General features: G+C 58.4%; 4 protein-coding genes across 12 annotated transcripts in view; 3 read left to right on the forward strand and 1 right to left on the reverse strand.

Moving 5' to 3' along the window:
- FERMT3 (fermitin family member 3) overlaps positions 1 to 5,382 on the forward strand; it is an 18,597-nt gene extending 13,215 nt beyond the window's left edge. Inside the window, exons 7-15 of the mRNA XM_011993464.1 lie at positions 1,397 to 1,504; positions 1,671 to 1,805; positions 1,886 to 1,935; positions 2,037 to 2,161; positions 2,343 to 2,449; positions 2,559 to 2,792; positions 3,136 to 3,260; positions 4,538 to 4,679; positions 4,805 to 5,382. Of these exons, the coding sequence (XP_011848854.1) occupies positions 1,397 to 1,504; positions 1,671 to 1,805; positions 1,886 to 1,935; positions 2,037 to 2,161; positions 2,343 to 2,449; positions 2,559 to 2,792; positions 3,136 to 3,260; positions 4,538 to 4,679; positions 4,805 to 4,984 (1,206 nt within the window). The 3' untranslated portion in view covers positions 4,985 to 5,382. The remainder of the gene's footprint in view (positions 1 to 1,396; positions 1,505 to 1,670; positions 1,806 to 1,885; positions 1,936 to 2,036; positions 2,162 to 2,342; positions 2,450 to 2,558; positions 2,793 to 3,135; positions 3,261 to 4,537; positions 4,680 to 4,804) is intronic.
- On the reverse strand, positions 5,288 to 7,750 carry TRPT1 (tRNA phosphotransferase 1). 5 transcript variants are annotated; one of them, XM_011993459.1, is made up of 8 exons: positions 7,534 to 7,750; positions 7,271 to 7,354; positions 6,984 to 7,065; positions 6,284 to 6,459; positions 6,031 to 6,205; positions 5,773 to 5,829; positions 5,588 to 5,698; positions 5,288 to 5,459 (listed from the first exon to the last, which is right to left on the reverse strand). In XM_011993459.1, the coding sequence occupies exons 2-8, from the start codon at positions 7,343 to 7,345 to the stop codon at positions 5,368 to 5,370; spliced, it is 768 nt and encodes a 255-aa protein (XP_011848849.1). In that variant the 5' UTR covers positions 7,346 to 7,354; positions 7,534 to 7,750; the 3' UTR covers positions 5,288 to 5,367. The 5 variants fall into 5 exon arrangements, with proteins under 5 accessions (XP_011848849.1, XP_011848853.1, XP_011848852.1 ...); XM_011993461.1 differs by having other exon boundaries at positions 5,295 to 5,459; positions 6,290 to 6,459; positions 7,546 to 7,750; XM_011993460.1 differs by having other exon boundaries at positions 5,295 to 5,459; positions 6,290 to 6,459.
- Positions 7,751 to 7,769: 19 nt separating this feature from the next.
- NUDT22 (nudix (nucleoside diphosphate linked moiety X)-type motif 22) lies at positions 7,770 to 11,533 on the forward strand. Of its 5 annotated transcripts, none has more exons than XM_011993466.1 (6): positions 7,770 to 7,924; positions 8,131 to 8,628; positions 9,065 to 9,163; positions 10,764 to 10,861; positions 10,994 to 11,087; positions 11,367 to 11,533. In XM_011993466.1, exons 1-6 carry the CDS (start codon positions 7,922 to 7,924, stop codon positions 11,505 to 11,507), a joined length of 933 nt encoding a protein of 310 aa, XP_011848856.1. In that variant the 5' UTR covers positions 7,770 to 7,921; the 3' UTR covers positions 11,508 to 11,533. The 5 variants fall into 5 exon arrangements, with proteins under 5 accessions (XP_011848856.1, XP_011848859.1, XP_011848858.1 ...); XM_011993468.1 differs by having other exon boundaries at positions 7,771 to 7,924; positions 10,994 to 11,094; positions 11,367 to 11,446; XM_011993469.1 differs by lacking the exon at positions 9,065 to 9,163.
- A 307-nt stretch (positions 11,534 to 11,840) lies between these two features.
- Positions 11,841 to 15,822, forward strand: DNAJC4 (DnaJ (Hsp40) homolog, subfamily C, member 4). Its single transcript, XM_011993471.1, has 6 exons — positions 11,841 to 12,459; positions 13,398 to 13,491; positions 13,960 to 14,144; positions 14,234 to 14,395; positions 15,429 to 15,521; positions 15,614 to 15,822. Exons 1-6 carry the CDS (start codon positions 12,374 to 12,376, stop codon positions 15,723 to 15,725), a joined length of 732 nt encoding a protein of 243 aa, XP_011848861.1. The 5' UTR covers positions 11,841 to 12,373; the 3' UTR covers positions 15,726 to 15,822.
- Positions 15,823 to 15,889: the final 67 nt, after the last annotated feature.

The raw sequence follows: 15,889 nt of genomic DNA on the forward strand, positions 1-15,889 counted from the left end.
CATGCCATTGTACTCCAGCCTGGGCAACAAGAGCAAAACTCCCATCTAAAAAAAAAAAAAAAAAAAGGTCTGTTTTCAGCCTAGTGCAACCCCCACCCCATCCAGCTGTGTCTGGGGTACCAAATGCAAGGATGCATCTGGTTCAGCATCTCCAGAGAGGGGGCCCCAGCTTCTGCCAGGTGCCTGCTTGCCATCACTTGGCTGCACGGAGCTGGGGAAGGGCCTGCTTTTTTTCATGGACTTTGTCCAGTCCTCTCTTCAGCTCGCCCTTGCATCTCACTCACAGGATCCGCATCAGAGTCTGCCAGGGGTCCGCCATGCAAACTGGATGCCTCTGTTCAGATCTCTGTTCTTTTTGTTGCTTACTTTCTGCCTATTTTCAAGTCTCATGAGTGGATTTACCAGACAGGAGAGCGAAAACGCGTGAGGCTCCAGCTCTCTCTACATAACCCAGTTCCCGTCTACAGTTTGCTCTCCATCTTTCAAATTGTTTTCTTTTTCTTTCTTTTGGAGACAAGGTCTCACTCTATCCCCCAAACTGGAGTGCAATGGTGCAATCACAGCTCACTGCAGCCTCAACCTCCTGGGCTCAGGTGATTCTCCCACCTCAGCCTCCTGAGTACCTAGGACTACAGGCGCGCACCACCTCACGTGGCTAATTTTTTGTATTTTTAGTAGAAAAAGGGTTTCACCATGTTGCCCAAGCTGGTCTGAAACTCCTGGGCTCAAGCTATCCACCTGCCTTGGCTTCCCAAAGTGCTGGGATTACCGGCGAGAGCCACCGCCCCGGCCTCTCCTTTGTCCTTTTGGGTTTGCCTTCCTAAACCTTTGCTATCAATTCTGGGTGGGATTTAGCGAGAACGCTGGTCTTCTGTGGGTAACTGGGATCCCCTCTTGGAGTCTCTGCCCTCCCTGTCCCTTTTCTCTGGAATCCTCTTCCTTCACTCTTCCCTTGAGTGGCCCATTGTCATCCTTCCTGTCTCTACTCAGCTTGTTACCTCCTCAGGGAAGCCTTCCCTGACTGCTTCCGCATGTTGCATTCGCTCATCTCCACTGAACTTGAGCTTCCCTGTGGAAACTGTTTCCTTGACAGTGTTTATTGCAGCCTTGAATTACTTGACTTATTGACTGGTTTACTCGGTCTCCCCTGCACCCAGGGCAGCATGCCAGCACACAGTAAACATCTGCACAACTGAGCCCAGATTTAGATGTGCAGGCCTGGGGGGCTGGCAGGCTGTAAGGGTGGGGTTGAGGTCTGTGGCCCATGTCCAGCCACTGAATGAATCTGCCTCAGCAAGGAGGGCAGGGCAGAAGGCCAAGGCTGGCAGGGGCTGAGTGCAGGGCGTCCAGGGCAGCTGGCACCTGACCAGCCCAGCCTCCCCTCCCACCACTCCAGACAGACCCCGTGCGGCTGACGCAGCTGTATGAGCAGGCCCGGTGGGACCTGCTACTGGAGGAGATTGACTGTACTGAGGAGGAGATGATGGTGTTTGCTGCCCTGCAGGTACCAGGCGGGCCTGGGGGCCCCAGGGCAGCTGGGAGGTGGGCCAGTCCCAGGGCAGGAAGGGCCTTCCTGAGTGGGGGCTACCTCCAGGGAAGCCCGACCTGGGGGGGACTGCTAGGGGACCAGGTTGCTGGACTCAGCCCTCCCTGGCTTCATGACCACCTAGTACCACATCAACAAGCTATCCCAGAGCGGGGAGGTGGGGGAGCCGGCTGGCACAGACCCAGGGCTGGACGACCTGGATGCGGCCCTGAGCAATCTGGAGGTGAAGCTGGAGGGGTCGGCACCCACGGATGTGCTGGTGAGGAGGCGCTCGGGGAAGGGCTGGGCAGGGACAAGTGTGAGGCACCGGGTGCCCCTCTGACTCTGGTCCTCCCACAGGACAGCCTCACCACTATCCCAGAGCTCAGGGACTATCTCCGAATCTTCCGGTGAGCTGGGGGCCAGAGTAGGCAGCCCTGCTGGAGGGGTTGGTCTGCGTATGGAGGGAGGGGGCGAGGCGGCCTTTCACAAACTGCCACACCCCATGAAGGCCCCGGAAGCTGACCCTGAAGGGCTACCGCCAGCACTGGGTGGTGTTCAAGGAGACTACACTGTCCTACTACAAGAGCCAGGATGAGGCCCCTGGGGACCCCATTCAGCAGCTCAACCTCAAGGGTGAGTGCACAGGGCCAGGGGCTGGTGGGGTTCACCTGTCGCTCCCACTGGCCGTTTCCTCCTGGAGATGGGGGAAGATGCTCTCTGTTCTGAGGTGACGCTGTGGGGCTAGCATGCACTCGAGGACCTCAGGCGGCTCTTCCCCTTCCACCCTCCTAGACCACCGCTTCTCTCCCTCCAGGCTGTGAGGTGGTCCCCGATGTTAACGTCTCCGGCCAGAAGTTCTGCATTAAACTCCTAGTGCCCTCCCCTGAGGGCATGAGTGAGATCTACCTGCGGTGCCAGGATGTGAGTGAGGGCCGGGCAGGGGCCAGAGCTGGGCAGGAGCTGGGGCAGGGGCAGGGGCTAAGGAGCATCAAGCTTGGCTAGCACTGTCCCCCTCACCCCTCTCGCCCAGGAGCAGCAGTATGCCCGCTGGATGGCTGGCTGCCGCTTGGCCTCCAAAGGCCGCACCATGGCTGACAGCAGCTACGCCAGTGAGGTGCAGGCCATCCTGGCCTTCCTCAGCCTGCAGCGCACGGGTGGCGGGGGCCCCGGCAACCACCCCCAGGGCCCTGATGCCTCTGCTGAAGGCCTCAACCCCTATGGCCTGGTTGCCCCCCGTTTCCAGCGAAAGTTCAAGGCCAAGCAGGTACCAGGAGGAGTCAGGGAGGGAATGAGCATAGTGTTTACCCGGAGACCCCTGACCCCTGGGTCTCCACAGAGCCTTCCTCAGGAAAGCTACGTGCTCACTGGGCTTCTCCCACTGCGTCCCTGAGATTGCGCGGCTGGTACCCACCCTCTGGGAGGAGTCACGGTCCAGGTGCCCATGTTCACCTTGCAGCCTGGCACACTGCAAATGTGTACCTTGGTGGCCCGTGGGCACTGCTCCTTCCCAGGCTCACATGCTGTCACCCTGATGGGGAGGTGGGGGTTCGGTGACTTTGGAAGAGGGGAATAGTGCCTGGCAGCCCATCACCAGTATGCTCCCGCAGCTCACTCCACGGATCCTGGAAGCCCACCAGAATGTGGCCCAGTTGTCACTGGCAGAGGCCCAGCTGCGCTTCATCCAGGCCTGGCAGTCCCTGCCTGACTTCGGCATCTCTTATGTCATGGTCAGGTATGGCCCCCAGCCCATCCCCCTGCCCAGCACCGTCTCTGCCCTTACCTGCCACCCGGCTGCTGTGTGCCCACATCCCAAGAGTGGGTTCTGGACAGGCACCCCGAAGACTCCCTTCCCTTGTAAGCAGGCCTTACTGAGGGCCCCACGTGTGCCCCTCATGCTGTCCCTCCACAACAAACATAAGAGACAAAGCTCATGCCAGGTGCTGGGGCTCATGTCTGTAATCTCAGCACTTTGGGAGGCCGAGATAGGAGGATCACTTGAGCCCAGGAGTTTGGCACCAGCCTGGGCAACAGAGAAAGTCCCCTGTCTCTACAAAAAATTGTAAAAATTTAGCTGGGCACGGTGGTGGTCACCTGTAGTCCCCGCTACTCGGGAGGCTGAGGCGGGAGAATCTCTTGAACCCAGGATGCGGAGGTTGCAGTGAGCCAAGATCGTGCCACTGCACTCCAGCCTGGATGCGACAGAGTGAGACTCCATCTCAAGTAAGTAAGTAAGTAGATAAATAAATAAATAAAAGAGCCAGTGCGGTGGCTCACCCCTGTAATCCCAGCACTTTGGGAGGCCAAGGCAGGCAGATCATGAGGTCAGGAGATCGAGACCAGCCTGACCAACATGGTGAAACTCCGTCTTAAACACAAAAATTAGCCAGGCGTGGTGGCGCGTACCTGTAATCCCATCTTCTAGGGAGGCTGAGACAGGAGAATCACTTGAACTAGGGAGGTGGAGGGTGCAGCGAGCCGAGATTGCGCCACTGTACTCCAGCCTGGTGACAGAGCGAGACTCTGTCTCAAAAAACAAAAACAAACAAACAAAAAAAAACAAGAGACAAAGTTCAGGTCAGGAGAGCAGAAGAACCAGTTCTTGCCCCAGCTCTGCTGTGGACAGTTCACTGTCTGGGCCTGGGTTGGCCATAGCGGTGGATGCCATTATGGAGAGTGGACCCCTCTGATTAGTTGTTTCCCAAGACTGCAAAGAAGGGAGCGAGACAGCAGCTGATGAGGATGATACCAAAAACCAAAACCAGTTACCATTTAAAGGCATGGCCTGTTTGCCCGATGCTGCTAAATGCTGTTGTGGGGATTCTATCAATTAACCCCCATTTTCCAGACGAGAAACTTGAGGCCGAGGGAACCCACATGGCTTGCTCAGCGTCACAGAGCTGCGAGCTGCAGTTGGGAAGGGCTGGCTCTCCAGCGCGGCGCCACATTGTCTGGGCGGGCTTGGGCCATGTGGGGTGGAGCCCTGGCTGACTCTCTCCCGCTGGGGGTCAGGTTCAAGGGCAGTAGGAAAGACGAGATCCTGGGCATCGCCAACAACCGACTGATCCGCATCGACTTGGCTGTGGGCGACGTGGTCAAGACCTGGCGTTTCAGCAACATGCGCCAGTGGAATGTCAACTGGGACATCCGGCAGGTGGGCCCAGACCCAGGGTATGGATGGGGGACAGGTGCCAGGCCGGAGCTGTATCCAGCCAGGGTGGGGCAGGGGCTGCTCCCATATCCCACCCCCATTTGCCTCTCTGACTCTCTGCCCTTCAGGTGGCCATCGAGTTTGATGAGCACATCAATGTGGCCTTCAGCTGCGTGTCTGCCAGCTGCCGAATTGTACACGAGTACATTGGGGGTTACATTTTCCTGTCGACGCGGGAGCGGGCCCGTGGGGAGGAGCTGGATGAAGACCTCTTCCTGCAGCTCACCGGGGGCCATGAGGCCTTCTGAGGGCTGTCTGACTGCCCCTGCCCTGCTCACCACCTGTCACGGCAACTCCCAAGCCCACACCCACAGGGGCTCACTGCCCCACACCCGCTCCAGGCAGGCACCCAGCTGGGCATTTCACCTGCGGTCACTGACTTTGTGCAGGCCAAGGACCTGGCAGGGCCAGACGCTGTCATCACCCAGGCCAGGGATGGGGGTGGGGGTCCCTGAGCTCCTGCGGTACCCCCTTCCCTTGTCCGGGTGGCTAAGGCTGATACCCCTGAGCTATCTGCAGTCCCCTAGCACACAAGGAAGACCGGATGTAGCTACAGGATGATGAAACATGGTCTCAAATTGCAGTTTCTTTCTTGTTACTTTTTAAAATTTCTTTTTTATAAATTAATATTTTATTGTTGGATCCTTCTCCTTTCTCTGGAGCAGTACTTGGGGCCACTCCGACACTCTGTCTCTTCATCACCAGCCAAGGAAAGGGGCTTTCCTGATAGAGACAAGAGTTCGTTAAAGGGAGATCTAAGTCAGTCTGGGGTTGGAAGCTAGGAGAGAGGTGAGGGCAGAAGGACACAGACTTCAGGCACAAGGGATAGGGGCTGGGGTGGTGGCTCTCACGGGAAGGGCGTAGCTGCAGGGCCTCCTTGAAGTACTTGGGAAGCAGGAAGCCATCAATATTCCCTGGAGTCAGAATCACCCCATTGGCAGAGCGGAAGAAGGATATTCCATCTGCTGACAGAGCCAGAGATGTGACTCATGCCCTCCCTGAAGGCAAGGCCAGCCCCTGCTTTGTCCAGACTCACCTGCCAGAGCCAGGGGTCCATCAATGAACACAGCTATTTCACAATGGGGCCGCATGCCTGCAGAGACAGCTGAAGCTGGGGACTGGGCACCTAGAGGGCAGTCAGCAACCTGGGTAGACTGGGGTCCTGGGCTGGGATTGCAGGGTTGCTGCTCCATGCCAGGCATGGGGTGGCCTCAGACAAGTGTTGCAACCTTTGGAGGGGACCTGGGAGGACAGAGTGGGTGGGAGTAGCTAGGTGAGAGGGAAGAGCACTGACCACTGATGACACTGGGGTCTCCAGGCAGTCCTGGGGCCAGGTGGATGTGTGTCCTTCCCCCGCAGGACAGGCCCTTGAGTAGGATGGATGGCCAGTGCTTCCAGAATGTACCATGGACTAGCATCGGGGGCAGGGCCTGTGGCGTCTCCAGGGGCATCAACTCCAACTCAGGTACCTGGTTGAATAGGCAGCAGTGAGACCCCCTTCGCAGGCAGGGGTCCCTCCCATCTGGCTCTCTTGCTTGTCCCCTCACCCCGACCTGCAGGGAATGGCCCTGGTTGGCTCGGATGAGAAGGCCAGTGCTGGGATCCCCCTGCTGCAGGGCGAACCGCTGCTTCCTATTGGTGTCCACCACACGCTGCACATCTTCAGCAGAGAAGCCGTGGAACTGGGGCAACTGCAGGAGGGCGCCCAGGGGCACGAAGCCATCTGTGGGCAGGCAGGGTGCTCAGGAGCCAATCTTGCACTGGACTGGGCCAGGGTTAACAGGGAGCTACAGGCAACTGAAACAAAGTCTGGGCTTGGAGATCGCTTGGGCATCCTCTGTAGGACCTTTTGAGTCTCCCCTTTCTGGGTTCTAGTTTTTTCAACTTACATAAAAAGAGGATCTGCCTCACGGAGGGGCAGGGAGGTGAGTGCTCAGCATAGAGCTGGCCTGGAGTGCACTCACAACACCAGCTGCCCCATACCCTCCGGGGTACACCCTCGGGGTAAGTGCTGATCTGGCTGCTTGGCTGGAGGGGGCAGTCACCAGGCCTGGCCCAGAAAAGAACTCTCCTCAGTCTGCTGTGGACATGACAGGGCCTCTAGGCCTTGCTCTCCTCTGTGCATGGGGAAGAAGTGCGCTCTGTGCCTTCCTCAGGGAGCAGTGGAGGCAGCCATGGGGGAGGAGTCGCAGACAGGCTCACGTTTCTCTCTGGGCTCAAGCCCCAGCCTCCAAGGCCCCTACTTACCAGCTCCCATGGGAAGCCCCAGCTTCAAGGCCCCATGGCGCAGGGCATAGGACAGAGCCTTGGACAGCTGCACGTCTCGGTCCTGAAAGAACCCAGCAGTGGCCCCTGGTCTCCATGGTGACCCTGCCCTGCTGCCCATCCTGAACCCTCAATGACCCACTGCAGAGAGAGCCCAGAGAGAAAGGAGTGCCAGTGGTCTCCAGGAATAGTAGGACCCTTCAACTCCTCCCCCCAGCAACTCCCAGGGAGCCTGGACTGGTGGGAGGGGGTGGGGAGGAGGCGCGCACCTGTTCCCGGGGTCTGGGGGCCCTTCTACCCCTGGACCCTGCTGCTTCCTGCCTTCCTCCTCCAGAGGAGTTCATGGCCAAGATCTGTGGGGAGCAGTGACGAGGGGGGACTGCTTTAAGGCCCCTCCCACGTCCCCACCCCTCCCAGAAAGTCACAAAGCCTCAGGAAGTGAGCGCTGGGTGGGAGTATAAGGCTCATTAAGTTCACCACCTCCATGCTCTGCTGCAGAGAGGGAAACTAAGGCCCAGCAGGCTAGACTTGCCCAAGGTCACACCGTCAGCCACGAGCGCAGGGAGGCCGAGTCCCACACTCCAGATCACTGGTGCCCCCTGCAAGGTGGTCTGGGAGGCGGGGCCGACGTGCAGACTGATGGGGCGGAAGCGTCCGGGCTGCGGGTACAAACCTCCACGCTCCTTGACCCCGGCGGGGCGGGCGGCGGGCACGCCAATGAAAAGCCGTGGGGGAAGGGGGCGGGCACTTCCGCTTCGGGGAAGGGGCGGAGCCCGCGTGAACTGGAGGCCGGGGAGCGCCGGCTGGAGGCTGGAGCTTCCGGGCCCTGGAAAGGGGTCCCCACGCGTCCCGAGTCGGAGGCAGACCCCTGGGTTTGAGGGGAATGGGCATTTGGGGGCGCCTGAACCCAAGACCTCTGGATGGTAGGGATGCCCGGGCGTCCCGGACACCCTGCGGGACTCGGGGCTCCTGCGGGGAAGAAGGGGCGCTTTACTGCCCAGGGAGTGGTCGGGGGGTGGAGAAGGGCTGCGGGTACCCTCAGGAGGTCTGCGACAGACGGGGCCAGCTGCGCAGCCCAGGAGTGGTAGTGGCCCCCCTGGGTGACAGGCCTGGCTCTATCCTCCCCCAGAGCTGCCCCGTCCAGATCATGGATCCTGAGGTGACCCTGCTGCTGCAGTGCCCTGGCGGGGGCCTGCCCCGGGAGCAAGTACAGGCCGAGCTGAGCCCCGCCCACGACCGACGCCCACTGCCAGGTGGGGACGAGGCCATCACTGCCATCTGGGAGACCCGGCTAAAGGCCCAACCCTGGCTCTTCAACGCCCCCAAGTTCCGCCTTCACTCAGCCACCCTGGCGCCCATTGGCTCTCGGGGGCCACAGCTGCTTCTGCGCCTGGGCCTTACTTCCTACCGAGACTTCCTGGGCACCAACTGGTCCAGCTCAGCTGCCTGGCTGCGACAGCAGGGGGCCACCAACTGGGGTGACACGCAGGCCTATCTGGCGGACCCACTGGGGGTGGGCGCTGCACTAGCCACGGCCGATGACTTCCTTGTCTTCCTGCGCCGCTCCCGGCAGGTGGCTGAGGCCCCTGGGCTGGTGGATGTGCCTGGTGGGCACCCTGAGCCTCAGGTGAGATGCCAGGCTGGGCACAAAGACCCAGACGGCTCAAGGGAGCTGCAGCTCTCCACCCTCCCAATCCTCCCAGCTTTGGTTTCCTCATTCCTTAAAGGGAAAATTGGCCTGGTGTTTCTCTGAAAGTTTGCTCAGGGCAGTCCAGCTGCCTCCCCACTGACCCCTGCCCCAGTCCTGTGAGAAACTAGAAAACACAGGGGGGAAAGACTGGGCACAGGAAGAAGATGCCCTACCTCACCCCTGCCCCCTGTGTATCCCCTTTGAAGCTGGACCGCTGGTTGTCTGCCAGGAAAAGGACACCAGACGCAGGATCACTAAGTCTCTTACACTGTGCCACATCAGGCCCTTAGAGCCAGCAGGTATAGGCTTGCTGGTCCTGAGATGGGGCAGGGGGAAGAGGTGGGGAGCAGGAGCTGAGCCTGACCTCTCACAGGCCCTGTGCCCTGGTGACAGCCCCCAGCACCAGGACCTCGCTGGGGAGCTGGTGGTACGTGAGCTCTTTTCCAGTGTCCTTCAGGAGATCTGTGATGAGGTGAGTGAGGGTGAGCTGGACAGGGTGGTAGACATAAAGGGAGGGGTTAGGACTTGCCAGAATTCTACAGATCTGGGCTGGCGGGAGGCCTGCAGGCATCTGGCCAGCAATGATAGAAGAAATTGGCTTTGCAGCTAGGCATACTAGGAGTGGAATTCTAGCCCGCAGTACTCTCTGCCTTGGATTCTTCTTCTTTTCTTTTCTATTTTTTAGACAGAGTCTCGCTCTGTCGCCCAGGCTGGAGTGCAGTGGCGCGATCTCAGCTCACTGCAAGTTCCGCCTCCCAGGTTCACACCATTCTCTTGCCTCAACCTCCCGAGTAGCTGGGACTACAGGTGCCCGCCACCATGCCTGGCTAATTTTTTTGTATTTTTAGTAGAGACGGGGTTTCACCATGTTAGCCAGGATGGTCTCGATCTCCTGACCTCGGGATCTGCCTGCCTCAACCTCCGAAAGTGCTGGGATTACAGATGTGAGCCACTGTGCCCAGCGGATTCCTCTTCTTTTCTTTTCTTTTTTCTTTTTGAGACAGAGTCTTGCTCTGTTGCCCAGGCTGAGTGCAGTGGTGCCATATCGGCTCACTGCAAACTTTGCCTCCTGGGTTCAAGTGATTATCATGCCTTGCCCAGCCAAAGATTCTTCTTTTCTTTTTTTTTTTTTTTTTTTTTGAGACAGAGTCTCGCTGTGCTCCCAGGCTGGAGTGCAGTGGCGTGATCTCGGCTCACTGCAAGCTCCGCCTCTCGGGTTCACGCCATTCTCCCGCCTCAGCCTCCCAAGTAGCTGAGACTACAGGCGCCCGCCACCACGCCCGGCTAGTTTTTTGTATTTTTAGTAGAGACGGGGTTTCACCATGTTAGCCAGGATGGTCTCGATCTCCTGACCTCGTGATCCACCCGCCTCGGCCTCCCAAAGTGCTGGGATTACAGGCTTGAGCCACCGCGCCCGGCCTGATTCTTCTTTTCAATGGAAACAATGATAAATATCTTACCTACTCCCCAAGTTTGTTGAAAAAGGAGTAAGTGTGGCAGGGCGTGGTGGCTCACACCTGTAATCCCAGCACTTTGGGAGGCCGAGGCCAGTGGATCATCTGAGGTCAGGAGTTCGAGACCAGCCTGGCCAACATGGCAAAACCCCGTCTCTACTAAAAATACAAAAATTAGCTGGGCATGGTGGCGTGCACCTGTAATCCTAGCTACTCAGGAGGCTGAGGCAGGAGAATCACTTTAACCTGGGAGGCAGAGGTTGCAGTGAGCTGAGACGGTGCCACTGTACTCCAGCCTGGACGACAGAGCGAGACTCCATCTCAAAACAACAACAACAACAACAACAACAACAAAAAAAACGGAAAAAGGAGTAAGTGGGAGTCCCAGTCACTAAATTGACTTCACTTGGGTGACCTTGGGCAACGTGTTCAATCTCTCTGGTTTTGGTGTACCTGTAAAACATGCCCATCATCTGATATTCTGTGATGCCAGGCCCTTGATCTACAGGCTGTAAAGTGCTGTACACAGGCAACAGGCTGTTTTTCATTGAGAGGGGCAGGGATGTGGGCAGTGGCATTGATAGGGGGGACCTCCCTCTACCCCACCCTCCACCGCAGGTGAACCTGCCGCTACTCACCCTGAGCCAGCCCCTGCTGTTGGGCATCGCTCGAAACGAGACCAGTGCTGGCCGAGCCAGTGCCGAGTTCTATGTCCAGTGAGTGGGCTCGGGTACATGATCCTGGGTCTTGGGGAGGTGGGTGGTGAGGAGTGGGCTGAGGCAGCTGTGGCTCCACAGGGACCCCGCAGGGGCTGGTCACCCACTAAGCCACCCTGTGTTCTTGTCCAGGTGCAGCCTGACTTCTGAGCAGGTGAGAAAGCACTACCTGAGTGGGGGACCCGAGGCCCACGAGTCTACAGGAATCATCTTTGTGGAGACACAGGTGCAGAGTGACAAACCATCTTGCTTGGAGGCCAGGGCTGGGGCCTGCAGAGGCCTGGCAATGCATTATCTCGTAGGGGAGGTGTTGGCTGGGTCACAGTTCCCTCCAGAGGCACAAGATCTGCCCTTAGTGCAAGGGAAAGGTCCAGGGACCTGTTCAGCCCCTTAACATGCCTCCCTAAGGACAGTGCAGAGGTCTCTGAGGCTCAGGAATTCTGGGCACAGCCCTGGCAGGAGATGTGGCAAGCTTGAATGCCTGGGTCTTGTTGTCTCCCCACAGAACGTGCGGAGATTGCAGGAGACGGAGATGTGGGCTGAACTCTGCCCCTCGGCCAAAGGCGCCATCATCCTCTACAACCGGGTTCAGGGAAGTCCCACCAGAGCAGCCCTAGGGTCCCCAGCCCTACTCCCACTGCTCTGAAGATAATAAAGGACTTTATTCTTGGATTCCGTTGGCATCTGCTATTTCTGTGACAGAGAGGAACAGTGGGCCCTGAGTGCGTAAGGCAGGACAAGTGACCTGAGGGAAAAAAAAAAAAAAAACCCGCCCAGCCTCAGTGTCCTTCTCTACAAGCAGAGGATAAGAGCTATGGCTCCCTTGATTGCCTCCTGAGAGGCTCCGGGGCCGAAGCAGCTCTGTAAGATATGCCTCGCTGCAGAGGGGAGCAACAGAGGAACGGAGAGACGGTGGCCGGGCCGAAAGCGTCACAAAGCCTCAGAGAGCGGGCTCTGTCCCGCCCGGTCTCCGGGTGGGCGCCCGCGCCTGTCTGGAGAGTCCACAGGCTGGGGGACCGGAGGCACCAAAGGCCAATAGACAGGTAGGGGCGGGGGCTTCACCGATTTTTTTTTTCCCGCCTGGTGGACGTGGTCTTGGCATCCACGCCAATGAGAGTGCGAGGGCGGGGCCTGAATAGACGCAGGAAATGGCGACGGCCGCGGGTCATTGAGCAGCGGGGGCGGGGCCTGGTTGTGGCCCCTCCTTCGCCCGTCCACAAGCTCCCTGGGTGGGAACGGGGTCTCGGAGTACCTGGCTGGTTGGCCAGACCCCGAAGCCAGCGCTGGGAAGGGCTGCGGATGCCCAGGTGAAAGAAAGGGGCAGGTCCAAGAATACGCAGGTCTGGTCCTGGGCAAGAACCGCCCCCTCCCGGGGCCTGCTTCAGTTTTCCTTCGCAGAACACCGGGCTGGGTGGGCCCCTTCTCTCTGCCCCCGGGTACTTGAAGTCTAGCCCCCATCCTGGTACCAGTGCGCTCTTGGTAGCCTCCTTTCCCAGCTGTCCGCCCGCCGCCATGCCGCCCTTACTACCCCTGCGCCTGTGCCGGCTGTGGCCCCGCAGCCCTCCCTCCCGGCTCCTCGGAGCGGCCGCCGGGCAGCGGTGAGTTGGGCGCGGGGGGCCGGCCCGGTTGTTCAATGGGTTTCTGTTTGCCCTATGTGCTGAGATAGTTGTGGTCTCTACTCCGTGTCAGGAGGCTCCCAGGTTTGTCTCAGGTAACCCTCGCCTTCCCTGCTGAGGATCAGAGATAGAGAAGACCCCCAAGGTCATACACCGATTTAAGCAGCAGAGGAGGAGTTTGAGTCCAGGTTAAACCCAACGCTCTTACCACAGCTCTAGTGGTTTTCAAGCATCACTGTGCGTAACCCTCTGTGGGAGGTGGGAGATGGGGAGGTGTTGGGTACAAAAATCCAGATTCCTCGGCTCTGCTTTAGAGATTCTGAACTGGAGGAATCAATTAGGTGGGGCTCAGGAATCAGTTTTTTCTTTCTTTTTCTTTTATCTTTTTTTGGAGACGGAGTTTCGCTCTTGTTGCCCAGGCTGGAGTGCAAATGGCACAATCTCTGCTGGGCACAACCTCGGCTCACTGCAACCTCTGCCTCCCAGGTTCAAGCGATTCTCCTGCCTCAGCCTCCCCAGTAGCTGGGATTACGGGCATGCGCCACCACAGCCAGCTAATTTTGTATTTTTAGGAGAGACAGGGTTTCTCCATGTTAGTCAGGCTGGTCTTGAACTCCTGACCTCAGGTGATCCGCCCTCCTCGGCCTCCCAAAGTGCTGGAATTACAGGCATGAGCCACCGCAGCTGGCCAGGAATCAGTATTTTCCAACAAGTTTTTGGACTCCACTTTGAGAAATCCTGACCTGCACTATGCCTGAAACACTCCAAAGGGAGACAGATTTGTCCTGGGACCTGTTTCAGCCCTCTCAGCTCCTGGTGGCTGAGTTGAAGGGTGTAGCCCAGGGAGGGGCTGGGAAGGGCAGGGCAGAGCTAGCTTCTGGGTTCCCTCAGCCCCTGCAGGTTTTCGACTCTGTCCACAGGTCCAGCCCCAGTAATTATTATGAACTGTTGGGGGTGCATCCTGGTGCCAGCACTGAGGAAGTTAAACGAGCTTTCTTCTCCAAGTCCAAAGAGGTACCGGTACCCCTAAGGTGGGGAGGGGGAGCAGGAACTCTGAGCCAGTGGGGGTGTGCTTCAAATTCCCAGGAGTAGACCTGCATCTCTGGCTGGTGCTACATTTTTTTCAGCCCTCATAGGGAGTGGCAGGTGCTCAAGGGTGGGGGAAAGGCTGTGGGCAGGAGCCAGGGGTCCTGTCTGATGGGCTGGGCTTCATTTTCTTGACCTGCCTGCCTGCTCTTAAGAAACCTGGACCAGGGCATATGGTGAATGCAGGGGGCTGGCAGGTGGGGAGGGCTTGAACGCAGGAGGAGGCAGGAGTCCATGCTCTCTGGCCTTCTGAGGAGTGGGCAGGCCTGAGTGAGGGTCACTGACCAGGCAGGGCTCCTGGGTATGACTGGAGCCCTGGTGTGGGTGGATGTCATCAGCATGGGTCCTGGGGAGGGACAGGCAAAGGGAGATAAGGGGAGTCCTGCCCCACCCCAGCTGCACCCGGACCGGGACCCTGGGAACCCAAGCCTGCACAGCCGCTTTGTGGAGCTGAGTGAGGCATACCGTGTGCTCAGCCGTGAGCAGAGCCGCCGAAGGTATGATGCTCAGCTCCGCTCAGGTGGTCCCCCAAAGTCTCCACAAACCACAGCCCATGACAAGTCTGCCGGCCAAACACACAGGTACAGTAATCCCGCCCTCAACTTGCCCCACCCCCAGGTCTCTTGGGGAGGCTCATTTCCACAATGTCCCTTCCTCTGCCTCCCAGCAGCTCCTGGGCACCCCCCAACGCACAGTACTGGTCCCAGTTTCATAGCGTGAGGCCACAGGGGCCCCAGTCGAGGCAGCAGCAACACAAACAAAACAAGCAAGTGCTGGGGTACTGCCTCCTCCTCATGCTGGCGGGCATGGGCCTGCACTACATTGCCTTCAGGTGATGCCTGTTCTCCCTGGGGTGATGGGCAGAGGGCAGGAGGGTGGGCGAATTCCAGTGTGGTCAGCCAGTCCTCCACAGCACCTCGTGTCCCGTACTATTGTGTCTCTCAAGCTAAGAGTTGCTTGAGATCGGTCTCTGGAGCCTCTCCTTGCTTAGTAAAGACAGCGCTGCACTAAGAGCTAACACTGTCATTTACACTTTTTCATATCTCGAATATAAATCTTTCGTGCTGGCTGCCAGGAAGGGATTGAACCAAACAAAATCAAGCACAAGCAGCAAATGCAGCACAGCTCATTCATTTGGCAGCAGGCATCTCCCCGCCACTCTCGCGTGCCACGAAGCTGATTCTCTTTTTTGTTTTCTTTTTTCTTTTTTTTTTTTTTGAGGTGGAGTCTCACTCTGTCGCCCAGGCTGGAGTACAGTGGCGCGATCTTGGCTCATTGCAACCTCACCTTTGCCTCCCGGGTTCAAGCAATTCTTCTGTTTCTGTCTCAGCCTCCCAAGTAGCTGGGACTACAGGCGTCTACCACCACGCCTGGCTAATTGTTTTGTAGTTTTAGTAGAGATGGTGCTTCACCATACTGGCCAGGCTGGTCTCAAACTCCTGACCTCATATGATCCATGCTCCTCAACTTCCCAAAGTAGAGGGATTACTGGCGTGAGCCACCGCGCCTAGCCACGAAGCCGATTTTCTATAGCAAATACCTAAAGGCCAGTGCCCACTGCTAGCAGCCTGCCTAGTTCAGTGATGGAGTTAGATGCATACCCTTTCTAGTCTTCTGGGAGGAGCACCCCCATGTCCACAGCTGCTGTAACACCTCGAAGTGGCCAGGGACTTCGGATGCCATTGGACCCTAGACAAGCCAGGGCCACTCTGAGCCCTCCCTACCTATCACAGGCAGGGTTAGGCTGAGGTCCCTAACCCTGTGTGGGTTAAAAAGCTGTGAGGCCCCTAGAGTGGGGTGGAAGGGGGCAGGACTTCAGGGACAACAGGAATTCGAGTCCCAGGGTTAATTGTGACACATTGCAGGAAGGTGAAGCAGATGCACCTTAACTTCATGGATGAAAAGGATCGGATCATCACAGCCATGTACAATGAAGCGCGGGAGCGGGCGCGGGCCAGGTCTGTCCCTGCTCTATTCTGCCCCCTGCTCCCTGTCCCGGCACCACACTTCGGGATCCCTATCCCAACCACCCAGGTGCCCTCTCCTCCAGGGCCAACAGAGCCAGCCTTCAGCAGGAGCGACAACAGCAAAGGCAGCAGCAGCCGCCACCACCGGAGCCAACCCAAGTCCCCGAGATCGTGCCCCCGGGCGCCGGCCCCTGAGGGGCTCACCTGGATAGGGCCTGCAGTGCGTTCCCGCCTTGCTTCCTTCCCTGGACTGCCCGCTTCCCAAAACGCGTGCAATAAAGTGATTCGCAGAGCTAGCGTGCGGCTCCCTCCTTCAGGCCCGGCGCCCCCTGCCCCGGCTTCGCCGAGGGGCAGCGCCC

This window comes from Mandrillus leucophaeus, unplaced genomic scaffold, assembly GCF_000951045.1.
Source record: "Mandrillus leucophaeus isolate KB7577 unplaced genomic scaffold, Mleu.le_1.0 Scaffold43, whole genome shotgun sequence".
In the NCBI taxonomy this organism is placed as follows: domain Eukaryota; kingdom Metazoa; phylum Chordata; class Mammalia; order Primates; family Cercopithecidae; genus Mandrillus; species Mandrillus leucophaeus.